At 40.9% G+C, this 13,109-nt stretch overlaps 2 protein-coding genes across 2 annotated transcripts; one reads left to right on the top strand and one right to left on the bottom strand.

Annotated features, from left to right (window-relative positions):
• The first annotated feature begins 3,024 nt into the window (after positions 1–3,024).
• Positions 3,025–5,873, top strand: LOC6499393 (adhesion G-protein coupled receptor G2). Its single transcript, XM_001954690.4, has 2 exons — positions 3,025–4,229; positions 4,500–5,873. The coding sequence occupies exons 1-2, from the start codon at positions 3,038–3,040 to the stop codon at positions 5,663–5,665; spliced, it is 2,358 nt and encodes a 785-aa protein (XP_001954726.1). The 5' UTR covers positions 3,025–3,037; the 3' UTR covers positions 5,666–5,873.
• A 448-nt stretch (positions 5,874–6,321) lies between these two features.
• On the bottom strand, positions 6,322–7,606 carry LOC6501189. Its single transcript, XM_001954689.4, has 2 exons — positions 7,485–7,606; positions 6,322–7,116 (listed from the first exon to the last, which is right to left on the bottom strand). Exons 1-2 carry the CDS (start codon positions 7,503–7,505, stop codon positions 6,697–6,699), a joined length of 441 nt encoding a protein of 146 aa, XP_001954725.1. The 5' UTR covers positions 7,506–7,606; the 3' UTR covers positions 6,322–6,696.
• Between the last annotated feature and the right edge of the window lie 5,503 nt (positions 7,607–13,109).

Raw genomic sequence — 13,109 nt, 5'->3', positions numbered from 1 at the left:
GCAAACAGAATTCTTGTACAGAACAGTAATTGAAATTGAATGACATTGGGGTGGAGGTTGGGTGATGCTGCCCCATTGGGGTGGTGGGCTGGAAAATGTCTGCCAATGGGGCGCATTGGGGCGTGGCTAAACAAGCACCTGTTGGGCAAAACGACACACTGCCGTGGAAGAGCATCTGGCAAAATGCACTCCATCGACGGGTGTCATTCGGATATTCATGTGCGCTTAAGCGGTGCATACATTAATTACTCTACGTACAAACATAATTAAACGCATTGTCCGACTTTCAATTGTGCTTTTTGCTGGCTTTTGGTTCTGTTTTAATTTCGCACAAAGGTCGAAAGAGCATTCGGCCACAAAAAACAATAACACTAACTGATTCAGATACAGAAACAGCCACACACTTTGTTGTTCGTGCTGCTGACAGGAAAGTCTGCAGGCGACACTGATGGAGGGCTTGCAGGTGCGGCCAGGGGGAGTTGGAAGGCGGGTGGCCACCAGGTAACTGGCTAACCAGTTAACCAGGCTACCTGCAGACTGTCAAGTCATTGTGTGTCGGCCCGGGGCTATGGCTCTGGCTCTACACAATTTGCAAAAACTGGCAGGCGGGTCTTCTGTGGGTAAACAATTTAAAAACTAGAGTTCTTGGCTTGATTAAATTAGATATTTTTCTATAATACCTTAAGTTGAGTTGAAAAATTTAGCTACTGTATTTTGATTAGTTCTTTAAAGTCTATTTTTTTATATCTATTTATTTTAGTGTAAAATATCTGTAATGAAATAAAGGTAGTACTCCACCCTCCTAATCATTACAGCCACCTGTTTTGGACAGAGGGTGTCTTATTTTTGATCTACTTTTCAAAATAGTAGTTGGCTTGATAACAAAGCTGCGCAAATATAAAAAAAACCAAATCATTCCGCAAAGTTGGGCATATTGTGGCTGTGAAATGGAGCGTGTTCGCCGCAGAAAGAAAGTTCCTAATGCCCCTGGACTCTAATCAAGTTTCCCGGCAAGAGATGACTATCTGACTGGCATTTAATTAACAAGAATGGAAGAGGTGAAGTGATAATGAAGCTTTTTGGGCATCGTAATTTTTGTATACATACATACAGGCCTTTGCCATTCCGTTTTTGTATTTTAGGGGGGCGGAAGCTCGTGCCCAGTGGGCGTAACTAGCGCATTGAGACAAAGGACGAGTGCATCAGGATAATCGCATCACACTTGAGTAAATAAATTCCTGAAGTGGAACCAACTTTGCACTCAGCACTCCACACAACCGAAACATGTAGGGGTCTGGGGTCTGGGGTCAGGGCTCAGGACAATGAAGTAAGGATTTTCCTTCAATGCCTGTCCTTTTGAGCCGTTTACGTGCCAGCAAGGATATTACTTCAAGTACTCGCACAAGAGAAAACAAAAAACGGGATGTCTCCAGTCAAGTTCGTCGACTAGGCGATACCCGGTACTCCCAGGACTCTACCGATGGCAGAGGAGTCAGAGGGGCGCCCACGAGTCAGAGGGACTGGCCGAGGTTTTTTATTTTTTTATTTTGTTTTTGTTTTTTATTTAAATAAAAAATCGCCCTCCTCCTCGATTCTCAAAGGTAGCACCTAAGTACCTTCAAAAATTAAAATAAAATGATTATTTTTTTAATAAAATTAAAAAAGAAAACAGCGCCCTCCTCCTCGATTCTCATAGGGGGCACTTAAGCAAAGCCAAAAATTGTATTTTGTTTTACTTTTTGATTTATATTTATTTATTTTTGTTTTTTAACTCTTTTTTAATTAAATAAAAAACAGTGCCCTCCTCCTCCTTTCTCATAGGTCCTCCTCCTCCTAAGCTCCTCCAAAAATGAAAATAATTAAATAAATTAGGGGCTAACCCCTGCCCCTGCTGGAGGATGACCGCCCACCTGGCCCTGTTGGTGGAAGAACCCACCTGGCCCTGCCGGAAAAGGCACCCACCCCTGCCGGAGGAGGAGCAACCCCCTGCCCCTGACTGCTGGAGGAAGAGCATCCACATGGCCACATGTAAAAAAATTATCGCCAATTTACATTCTTTATAAATAACAAAAGCACTGAAAGCAATATGCACTATGTTGAACGCTGATCATTGGAAAACCCCTTTGCGAGTGATAGTGTGAGTTGCCTCCGGAGCCGACACAATATCTCGTTTTTAGAAGCGCGCCTGAAAAAATTAAAAAAAAAAACTTTCAAGTAGCAATTGAAAAAGAAAAAAAATATCAAGTGATCATCGACGATGTTGGTGGCAGCCACTTAAGTGGCAGCGCATCTAATTATTCACGCGGTTAATTCTGTTGCCACCTATCGACAGGTTTGATCTTATAAGCGGTTGATTTACGGAGAGAACACTGCCAGAAAATCATGTTACTGCACTAACTGATATTTTGCTCTTTAAAAAGCAATTAACACATGTATCATTGTAGTTATTTATTCTTGATTTAGAAAATAAAAAACAGAGAGCAATTACTTGATAAAAGTAAAAATAAACAATTTTTTTTTGTAGCTTATCTTTTTTTTAGAGAAGTAAATTCTCGTTTAACATATGTTTTGCAGAGAAGAAAGTAAAGTTTTTTAAAAGGCTCTATCTTAAATTAAAGAAAATAATAATTAAGCCGCAAGTACCCACAATGTATGCATGCATGAATAAATATTTTTTTCTCCTCTTAAATTCAGGGAGAATACAGTTTAATGATATCTCAGCTTCAGAGAGAATGCGACTTTAAAACACACAAAATAATGTCTGTTTTCCAAACACTCTGTAAATAGTTTTGATTTTCTCCGTAAATTCTATATTTTTTTTGTAATTTTGTGCTAATCTGCAAAGTGATTCAGTAAACATTTCACAGCCGAAATCTTTAGAGCCATTTATCGCGTTTTTTTGTGATTAAATTACCAAATTTAAATATAATTAAGTATTAGATGCAGTACTCAACGAGATAAGTTTAAAATTTAAAGATCCCCAGCCCCATTTGAAGAGTGTAAAGAAAATGAGTCAAGCTTTATCGGCTGCTCCGAGATGCCTCTCCGTTTTCATCAGTCTTTCCAGAAACTCGAGACCGCGAAGACGTTCGTTTCTCCGGCAAAAATATATTATAGCATTTGCGGAAAATATGCCGGAGTGATTGGTGATGAAAAGGATTTCAAGGAACCGCGCGTGGATGTGGGAAAATGTTCGGATTTCTGTCACCTAAAATATATTCCGTACTTGCTCTGCAAGGACGAAGACGATAAGCTCGTAAAGAATCCCTGGGAAACCTGTCATAGCGGACATTGTGATAAGGATAAAATTAAACTTAAATACGTCACAAAGGACGGGACTAAAAAGCGTGAAAATTTTGTACCAAAAACACAAGTTGGCGAATCAGCATATTTCAAATATCTGTGCTTGGATCAGAGGGGTCTGCCGCAGAAGTTGAAATGTGAATTTCGGGATGGCGATCGTAAATGGGAGGATGAGGACGATATTAGGTGCTATGAGCCCCAGGAGTTGAGCTCTCATCTCAACCAACTGGTTTCGGACAAACCGCCGGATATGATACCCCAGCTGAACGAAATTCTCAATCAATCCAACGTAACCCTCAAAGCCGTTGATATTTCGAGTATTGCCGAAATTATAAAAAATTCATTCGATATACCCGATAAAAAGGCCTCCATGGCAACACATCTCATTGGCATTAGTTTGAAGGTTATGGAAACCGAAAAAGAAACCCTTCGCTTGTCCGCCGAACTCAACGCCACAAATACCCTCCTGATAAACTTTGAGGAGAATCTGAATGCCTTGGCCCCTCAACTTTTATCCGAGATTCGGGAATTGGATCCCAGTCCATCCTCCAATAACGTCATCAAGTCTGATATCTTTTGGGAAGTAGGAGTAAAGGCTCTTATCAGCAGCAATCTAAGTGTATTCTTCGTGAATCCCGACATTGCCAATGTCACTGGCATTTCCATGCACTGGAATAGCTTGGGTAGCCAGTGGAGCTATAACGTTATATATTCATCAAACCAGACGGAAAATATTAGAAATCTTGAGAATCTGGAGACTGCAGCATTTTTGCCCGATAAGCTCTGGCGAGAGGTGAAGAGAAAGGGGGCAAAATATCTAATCTTCAAGGTCTACAAACAAGATGTTCTTTTTGTGGAAACGGAGGAGGAACCCCAAAGGCGACCCACCAGCGTCGTTATCTCCATAACCATATCTGGATGGCAGGGTAAATAGATAAAAGATATTGTTTAACGTATGAGTGTATCACTGCAGAATAGAGACAAATTATTTCCATAGATATATTCCAAAATCATTTGTGACTTTCAAATGAATATCTTTCTAAGTAATAGTTTTATTTATTATACAGAGAGATGTTCTTCGGATGATTCAATCATACTATAAATGTTTTCCAAGTAACATATTAAAATCTTGAAAAGCCTTAGAAATTTTTTTTGCCGATTCGTTGAATGATCCAATTCTATCCTATTTATTTCAGAACACAATTTACCCGAGAAGCTGCCTGTTTTCTTACGAAATGGCAACACAGACCCCCACCTCTCGGAGGGTGGATGTGGCTATTGGAACTATGCAACATGGCTCAGTGACGGAGTTTCAACAATTGGCGGTGCCAGCTCGAACTTCTTCGACAATTCCGTGATCCTTTGCTTTGCGGATCATCTCACCCAGTTCACATTTCTTTTGGGAGCTGCCGCGTCTAAAACGGATACGCCACCCATTCACGACTATATTTTGGATATTTTAACCAACGTTGGACTGTTCTTGTCCCTCGGCGGGATCTTCTTTATTTTCCTCACGGCAATTGTGTTCAAGAACTTTCGAGGAATGGCCTCCACGAAGATACTACTTAATTTCTGCCTAGCCTTGGCCATCCAGTTGATTGTCTTCATGGTTGTGAGTAATGTCAAGATCCTCGACCAAGTTAAGCTCAAGGACCGTTTCAATATTGATGAGTGCCTTTTCATGGGAGCCCTAATGCAGTACCTCCTACTGGTGGTCTTCACCTGGATGCTGATCATCGCCTTCCTGCAGTACAAGAGATACGTCACTGTGTTGGGGGTTTCCCACCCAGAACATTACATTCTAATGTCAGCCATTTTCGCCTGGACACTGCCGCTGGTGCCCACTCTCTTGGTGGTGTTCCTGGATCCCCAATCGTACGTTCCCAAGGATCCTACCCAGGAGCTTCCCATCATTTGCTATCCCTCTGGGCGGAGTCTGGCCCTGGGTGTGATTCTTCCCATTGGACTGATAACTTTGGCCAACACTCTGATAGTCGGCTTTATTTTTTGGAGAGTTTACACAACCCTGATTCAACGTAAGATGTTTGTGGTGCAGCTGCGTCTCTTCTCCCTGCAATTCTTCCTGCTCGGCATCTCCTGGATCTTTGGACTGTGTACGGTTCTCGGTTTCGGCATAGTTTTCTCCTACCTCTTCTGCATTACGGCTACAATGCAGGGATTTATATTGTTCCTCTACTTCGTAGCCTTCAACAAGGATAACCAAATAGCCTGGATGCGACTGTGCTGCCTGAGGAGTAGGGCGAGCGGCAAGAGCAGGAGCGAGCAGGACACCTCAGACTTACAAATGGATTCCATGCCTCATGGAAGTCAAAATACTTTATCCTCGGTTTTACGTAAATAATTCAAATAATTTAGTTAAGTTTACAAGAAGTTTGGAGTTTTCCTAAAGAGGTTATTGGCAACAATGAGTAATTTAAGCTAAATTCATTTTTCGCTTATTAATTTAAATTGTTCATCAATCTGACTAAAATTTAAGCTTAAGCCAGTTATCAAAGACTTAGTATGTAATGAAATATCTTTAATAAAAAAAATTATTTATTCAAATGCAACAAAAAGATTATGGTAATTGTGCATTACAATGTTTATGCCTCAGGGGGTTTGTAATGATTGGTAATTGATAAAAACCGGTTCTATACTTCTTTATTTAACTAACTAATTCTCAAAAAAAGAGATTTATTTTTTATTCAGTAGTTCTTAATAAAAATAATATGTTCTTATAAATAAGTGAATTCTTATAAATGCAATTTCTAAGACATGAATATTATCAAATAACTAAAAATAATAATATCATGAAATAAAATAATATTAAATGTGGCAAGCTTAGATAAGTATTGAACCAGCCACTTTTATTAAGCTTTAAGCTTTTGAAAGCATTTGTAAACTGCTTGCAAACTGCTTTACCGACAGTTTGGAGACTTAAACGCTTAAAGCTCACAATCGGTAGCCAAGTGGTTCCCCGCTCACTTCAAATTTATGACTTCTAATTTATGTAAATGAGATGACAACTTAGTTTTTGGTGAATGTATTTCATAGATTACGACGAAGGCACACGGCTGGCTGGCTTGATTTCGGTTTTGTTTTATTGGATGCGATAAGGTCGCAAGTCTTAGTCTTAGTCTTAGTCATGGCTCTGGGGGATGGTGGTGAGTTAATTTAGATTGGGCGAACTGAAATGCCAGCTAAGCGAACTACTCTAAGCTAAACTATAATCTAAAATTGGCCGGGAGAACCAGTAGGATTAAAGCAAATTAGCCATTTACTGGTTGTCGTTGACATTCCACAGCCAGAAGCCGCACACGAACTCGTTTGGACAACAAACGCCGCCGCCTTGGAAAACGAAAACATCTTTCGAAGCGAAAATATCGAAATGCCTCATCGCTTTATCACTAGCAGCCGTAGAGGTATATAAGAGCTTCCGGGTACCACATCCCGACCCTCCGGCAGGAAGTTCCGGGCGTAGTTCTTCGGCGTCGGCGTGTTGGGCGGCAGGGCGTAGTCCAGAACATTCTCCGATGCCGATCCTGCGGATCCGGCCGGAACTACCCACAGTTGCATGACCTGTGGTCGCTTTTCCGTCCCTATATCCGCTTTAGCCTGCTGGAGCTGGGCTCTCCGGGAGAAATGGGCCAGATCCGCCTGCTGGAATCGATCCAAGTGTCCTTGGATAATGCGACGTAGGGCGACCATCGTACTGGGCGGAGGCGCGTTATACACGTAAGTCCTGGCCGGCGGGCGTGGCAGATAGTCCCGATTCTGATTGGCTGCACTCGCCATGGCCAACAGAGTAAATATCTGAAAGATAAATGGCAATCAGTTGAAATATTTCACAAAAACTTAAAACTAATGCGCAGAAATTCAACCTTCAAAATATAATCGATTGGCAACTAGTAGGCCTTTATTTTGTTTTAAATATAAATTAGTTAAATTTCGTGGGTTTTGTTTTTTGTGAACATTGATATATTAACTCTTAATTAAATAAGTTTTATATGGAATTAATTTAAAAGAAAAGAGGGTTGATTGATTAATCGTTCACACTAATATAAAACATTAAATTTACTAAGCTGAAGCCATTTTTCATAATTTTAGTTTTAGTTTAATTACTAATTCAAAAACTTCTTAATACCCCGACTTCTTTTAAGTATATACCACTTTAAGCGTACCCAAAAACTAGTCCAGTACATAGTCCTTGTATCTATATCCAATATATCCAACAATATCTCTCCCTGGAGAAGCTCCCAGTCTATAAAATCCAACCGATCTCCGGATAGTTCAGCAGCAGACTAAAGCTAGTGGAGCCGCTTCTGCTCCGACGACTCGTTTCAAGTTCAGGGTCTCGTGCATTTACATAAATTTCTACCAACTCGACTGCCTGCCATTCTCCATTCTCTGGGCTTCCAGTGAGTTGTTTGTGTGAAATCTAATTCTGTTTTGTGCACGGCTGGCACGTGATTTATGTATAGAAGATCCCCGTTTTTATACCCTCGCAGAGAGTCTTAAAATTTTTCCGAAAGTGTGGCTTATATTTTGACCCAACGCCCAACTTCTTTCAGGACCAGGATCCATAAATTTGCCAATTTGTGCATTTGACGAATGTTATTTCGTTCCGCTCTTGGCTGTTTCAATTCTTGAATTTGTCATTAAAAACTGGAACCAAGAATTGTTGCAAATTTTTAAAGAGGTAGTTCTCTAATTTCACAATATATCTATGCAGATCGAAGCTCCTCGGATGTCTGATTTGTAAATGGTATTCCTTTTTCAATACCGAAATGGACAAAATCTTTGCGAAAAAGTGTTAAAAAATCTTTGATTTTTGCCACTCTGCTTTTAACTTGGCCAACATCGATTTTCCCATAGATTTATGCATATTGTCAAAACTTTGTCACTAACTATCCAATCGGCGAATGATATACCTTCCCGATGTTTGGTTTTCAAGTGCTACTAATTTCAATCAAATTCTGGCCAACTAAAATCGGACTTGATTTTTAAAGTTTTTCTAACCAGAAATCGAAATTTTTTCTCTCTATTTGCACAATATTTTGAAAGAGCCATGTCTTGTAATGGTCTTTTGTTTTTGATAGCTGAGATATGGTTTCAAAAATGTGCAAGGGTGTATAACCTTCGGCTTAAGGGGCTAAACAAACTTTCCATTTTTTTATTTTCTTATTTTAACAAGCCATCACTGGAACCTGTGATCTTGTTGTGAAGTCGGCACTCCAATCCAGTTAGATCGATCACAAGGTGCGACCAAATCTGGCCAGACCAGAGACCAACCCGAGCTGAAGATACAATCGCAAAACTTGCCATTTTTTTTCTCAGATCCCAGTGATAGATCAGGGGTCAGGTTTTCTTGGGGCTCAGACTAAGAGGCGACTCTGGCTCTTCACGCCATTATAATTATGCAAATTCGGTTCGATGCGGCTGAATAAATCAAATTTATGAGTGGTCAGCTTACATGGGGTTGAGCCATCATCCACTCAATTAGCATAATGATTTCTATATAGCCGAGAGCGTGTCCAGATCGTCTGGTTTTAGCTTCCTTTTGTAGTGCGATGACAATAAGAATCGGTGTATTTATATTGATTTTTAATCGTTGCCTCTTTATGCCTGACAATGCGCATTAAAAGCATATCGTCGATCGTTTGTCTTGTCATTCGATATGCCGGCACGACAACTCCAAAAAAGAGATATCTCTCTTTGAGTTGGATATACAATTTTGATCCGAAGATGGACAGTCAACAACAAAAGAGCTCATAATGCGATTCATATGCTAACTCATAAGGGGGCTCCGAGCAATACTCGTCCAACTCGATTGAGATGTTCGGAATGGCAGATCATCAATCGGCTGGCCAGATTAACATTCATTCGCTTGTATGGATGGTCTTTTCAATTGCTAAATGATCCCCGAACATTTTTATGACTTCTCGATTGATTGTAAAATGTTAATTGACCGAAATCGGAGTGGTCTCTTTTGATTTATTTTTCAGTTGATTAATTATGTGAGGCAGTCAGTTTAAAATTCATATGATGGCATAAATAGTTTAATTTGGTTTTGGTATATTTTTATAAACAAGTTTATGATTTAAATGCCATTTTATGAAGTTCATCTCACCTTATTGGGAGACGAAGCCAATGAAATCCATTTTGGCCATTTCACATTGCCTTTTCGGGCGGCATCTGGAGGGGAAAGGTTACCTTGAGTTGTGGCCCAACCTTGTAACGGAAACGGAAGCGCAATTAAAGCTCAACGTCTGTGGCTCGTAATCCGCTTGCGTCATTACGTAATTAGGAATTTGCAAGATTTCGCAAAATGCAAATATCGATTTAATTGCATTAGCATTTTGATTTATATGCAAACTCAGGTCCTGCTGCTTGCATGTCAGTGCCTTTTTGTAATTACTATGTAAATTATTTATTTATGCAATTAATTTGTAAAAGTGCGAGGAAAACTTAAGCACCGGAAAGAGCCACATGTCCGCCAGACAAAATATCCATATTGATGAGGGTCGTTTCCGGCTCAGGAAAAAACACACCGCTTATGCACGCTCTCTGGTCCATCTTGTTCATATTTCATATGTTATACAAGAGGCGAATCATAATCAGGCACCCACCCAAACCCACCAATCCACCCGTCCAGCCATCCCTGATTTTTTTTCTCCTGATTCGAGTCCAGCTGGCGCTGAGTGCTAAATCCTCTGTCACACAGGCTCCCCATGTCGGGGATTCGTCTGTCAAAACAAACAAAAGGAAGCGGCCTTAAAAAATACATATATTTCAGTCCTCGTCTGTATGTGTTAGGGTGGCCCAATATCTTATGTTTCATATGGTATCTATTAAGTATTTTCCAAACAAAACCTCCCTACAACAGCTGATATGGTTAAAGGCCAGCCTGAATGCTACATAATGAGTTTGATGGGCTTTTGAACTAAACCAAATTGCAGACAAGCATTTTATTTTTATATCGATACCGATTTCGATTTGATGATGATGCCAAATGGGTGTGTTGGTCTTGGAATATGGAATATACAATATGGGGAATGGGAAACGAGGATGCATGTAACAGCAAATTGAGTTATGGCCCCTGCTTGCCTCATATTTTATGCATGGCAAGGGCAAGCGAATTGCTTTCCAATCGACTTGGCGCACTCTATTTTACCAGCCCCCAGACTCCTTCGGAAGTCTATCCTTCTAGGAGTGGCCAGGATGGGTGCGTCCTGCGTCCAAACCCATTACCATTACCATTACCTAATCACCTATTTGGATCCTTCAATGGATCATCGATTTTATATTGCACAGGCACGACATCTGTTTTTTTTCTTTGTGCCCTGTTTTCGCTTTTTATTTTTGTAGGTCGGTTAAGGTAATCAAAGGTTGAATAAACTTTTCGGCTGGCAAGAAACTAATTAAAATAGTTTGCCGACTGCACTCGACTGGAAAACTGACAGAGCGTTTCAAAGACCGAATGAAGTCGTCTAGCTTGACATTAATGAAGATGCCCTCACATGCCCCAGAGGCATCGAGCATCTGGCATCGTTTGTGGCAAAGGCAGCGCTACCTTTGACCTTTTGCCATCGTACATAATTTATGCCGCCTGGCCTGCTGTTTAACTCCCTGCTGACAAATCATTTATCATAATACACAGGATGAAGGCAGAAATTTGCGACTGACAGCAGATCCCCGCCCTTCGACCTCCACCCCGCAATGCATTTACCGCAGAAAAAAAAAACAGAGAGAGAGCATTTTGCATATTTAATAACTTTATGCGCTTTGTGCAATAATCCGAATCCCCAATGCCAAGTACCCTACCCTGCCCCCAAAAAGTTGAAGCCGAAGTGAATGGAGAAGTATTTCTGCAACAATTCCATTCTGTGCTTTTTATACAAATTTATAAAAATAAGTGGCATGCATAATATCAGTCAAAAAGTTGGGGATTCCACCATTTTTTCCCTGTGTACCCATAAACCGAATCAAACCCAATAAAGTTGTATGAAAATGTGGCTACACATTCCCCCGTTTTGACGCATTTCCCCGGGGCCATTTTGATGCGGTGTGGCTTTTAGCGGCTCCACGGTTTATATTTACTTATATTATACAGACCGAATGTCGGTTACGTAAATCCCAAACAGCTAACACTGAATCCTCCAACCAGGCACTCTTATCATCTGCATTTGGGATAGTTTGGCAACTCGGGTATTGTAAACGGCATACGTATCCTTGGACTCCTTTATGGGCTTCAGCTGCGAAGTTGGGAAGTAACTCCGACAAAAGTTGCGCTCTGATGTACAATAAACTGTGCAGTAGTTTTTGTTTGACTTTCAGCACACACACCTGGCAGGAAAATGGAATACTACTCGTATATATGCAGATGCCGAGATACTATCTGTCTATTTGAAGTCGCGCTGAATAAACAATGGCGCACTTAGAGATATATTTAAATTTCTTTATGGCTCACGTCAAAGCAGCAAGTTATACACTGCGTTCTCATATTTCTCTCGGAAAGAAACCCTAAGTGGCTTCACCCCCTTTCCACGTTCCCTCACCAGGGGCCGGGAGTATAAATTTACACTTGTCTACATTTTTTTCACACCAGCAAAGTGTTTGCCCAGCCAAGAGGAAATGGCAAGGAGGCAAAAAATAAAATAAAGGCAAAAATAAAGGCAAAACTGAAATGAAAAGAAATTCCCTCCTTTCGTCGTCGGGTGAGTTGACTTTTTCTTGTCGTGTCCTGAGAGCAAACAATCGCACGTGAAACGCTGCAGGAATTTCAATTAACTTGTTAGCATTTCACGCTTTTTGAACTTTAAACAAAGCAACAGACAGCCAACCATCGAGCCAGCAAGCCAGACAGAGTAGAGACCAGACCAGACCCTGGACAAATACAGCTAAAATCGACTCAAAGGGCTAATTTATGTTTAGATCCTAATGAAACGGCTCTCGAAATAGAATTTAATGTCTGGCGAATGTTTGCCAAAGTTCTGCGGCGAAAAGTTGGCAAAGGTTCAATGTTCCCCGGCCCAGGACAGCTCAACAGGTGGCAAATAATCCTCGACCAGCCGCAGTCTGCCCTCCTCTGGTCGCCCCTGATAGAGTTGAATTGAGCCTGTAATCAGCGAGGGCTCCTCGAGCGCGTTAAAGTAGGCGCCTCTGCTTTAGTCGCCCATAGAAGAGTGTAATCAAATTAATCCCATACTTGCGCCTCCCTCGGCAAATAACAGTCATTCGAAGGCGCAATTATTACTCTCTGGCACTTCCATGGATTCATGTACAAGTTTATTTAAGTCCAGAGAGAAAAAAACAATATATAAAATGTGATACATTATATTTATATTGAATTAGAAAACCTGACTAGCCTTGAATAGTCACCATTACTTATTAAAGATCCTTTATTTTAATAGATATATTAATAACATAATTTATTTCTGTGTATGCCAAAGCGACAGCTCGACTGACAAATGTGGCCGGGCTGCTCTCTTTTATTTCTTTGATATTTATCTCACGCTGAAAACCTCATCAGGCTTAAGGACTGCGCTTAATTGCCCACAATTCTGCCCTGGGTGGGTGGGTGTATCCTTTGACGCAAGTGTGACAGGATGTGTGTCTGTTTGCCACTCATATTACTTCATTTGCCTGGGTCCTGGACAATCTGACGTTCGTGTCGCTCCCGGTTTATGGGGCAAACATTGCACAGAACGTAAACAAATGCGAGGGACTGTTCTGTCCATTCCAGAGGACACGTGCGAGGGCGGATAATAAAGATTACCTCTACCATAACTCCGGGGCTTCCACCT

This window comes from Drosophila ananassae, chromosome 2L (assembly GCF_017639315.1).
Source record: "Drosophila ananassae strain 14024-0371.13 chromosome 2L, ASM1763931v2, whole genome shotgun sequence".
NCBI classification, from domain to species: domain Eukaryota; kingdom Metazoa; phylum Arthropoda; class Insecta; order Diptera; family Drosophilidae; genus Drosophila; species Drosophila ananassae.
The sequence above is the reverse complement of the archived record's forward strand: the minus strand, read 5'-3'. Positions and strand labels throughout refer to the sequence as shown.

Bases quoted from the DNA above. Each gene is read 5' to 3' on its own strand.
- LOC6499393 (XM_001954690.4), top strand. From the start codon at position 3,038: ATGCCTCTCCGTTTTCATCAGTCTTTCCAGAAACTCGAGACCGCGAAG. The intron at 4,230-4,499 runs GTAAATAGATAA...TATTTATTTCAG, and splicing joins AACCATATCTGGATGGCAGG to AACACAATTTACCCGAGAAG.
- LOC6501189 (XM_001954689.4), bottom strand. From the start codon at position 7,505: ATGTACTGGACTAGTTTTTGG. The intron at 7,117-7,484 runs GTACGCTTAAAG...TTTATCTTTCAG, and splicing joins TGTACTGGACTAGTTTTTGG to ATATTTACTCTGTTGGCCAT.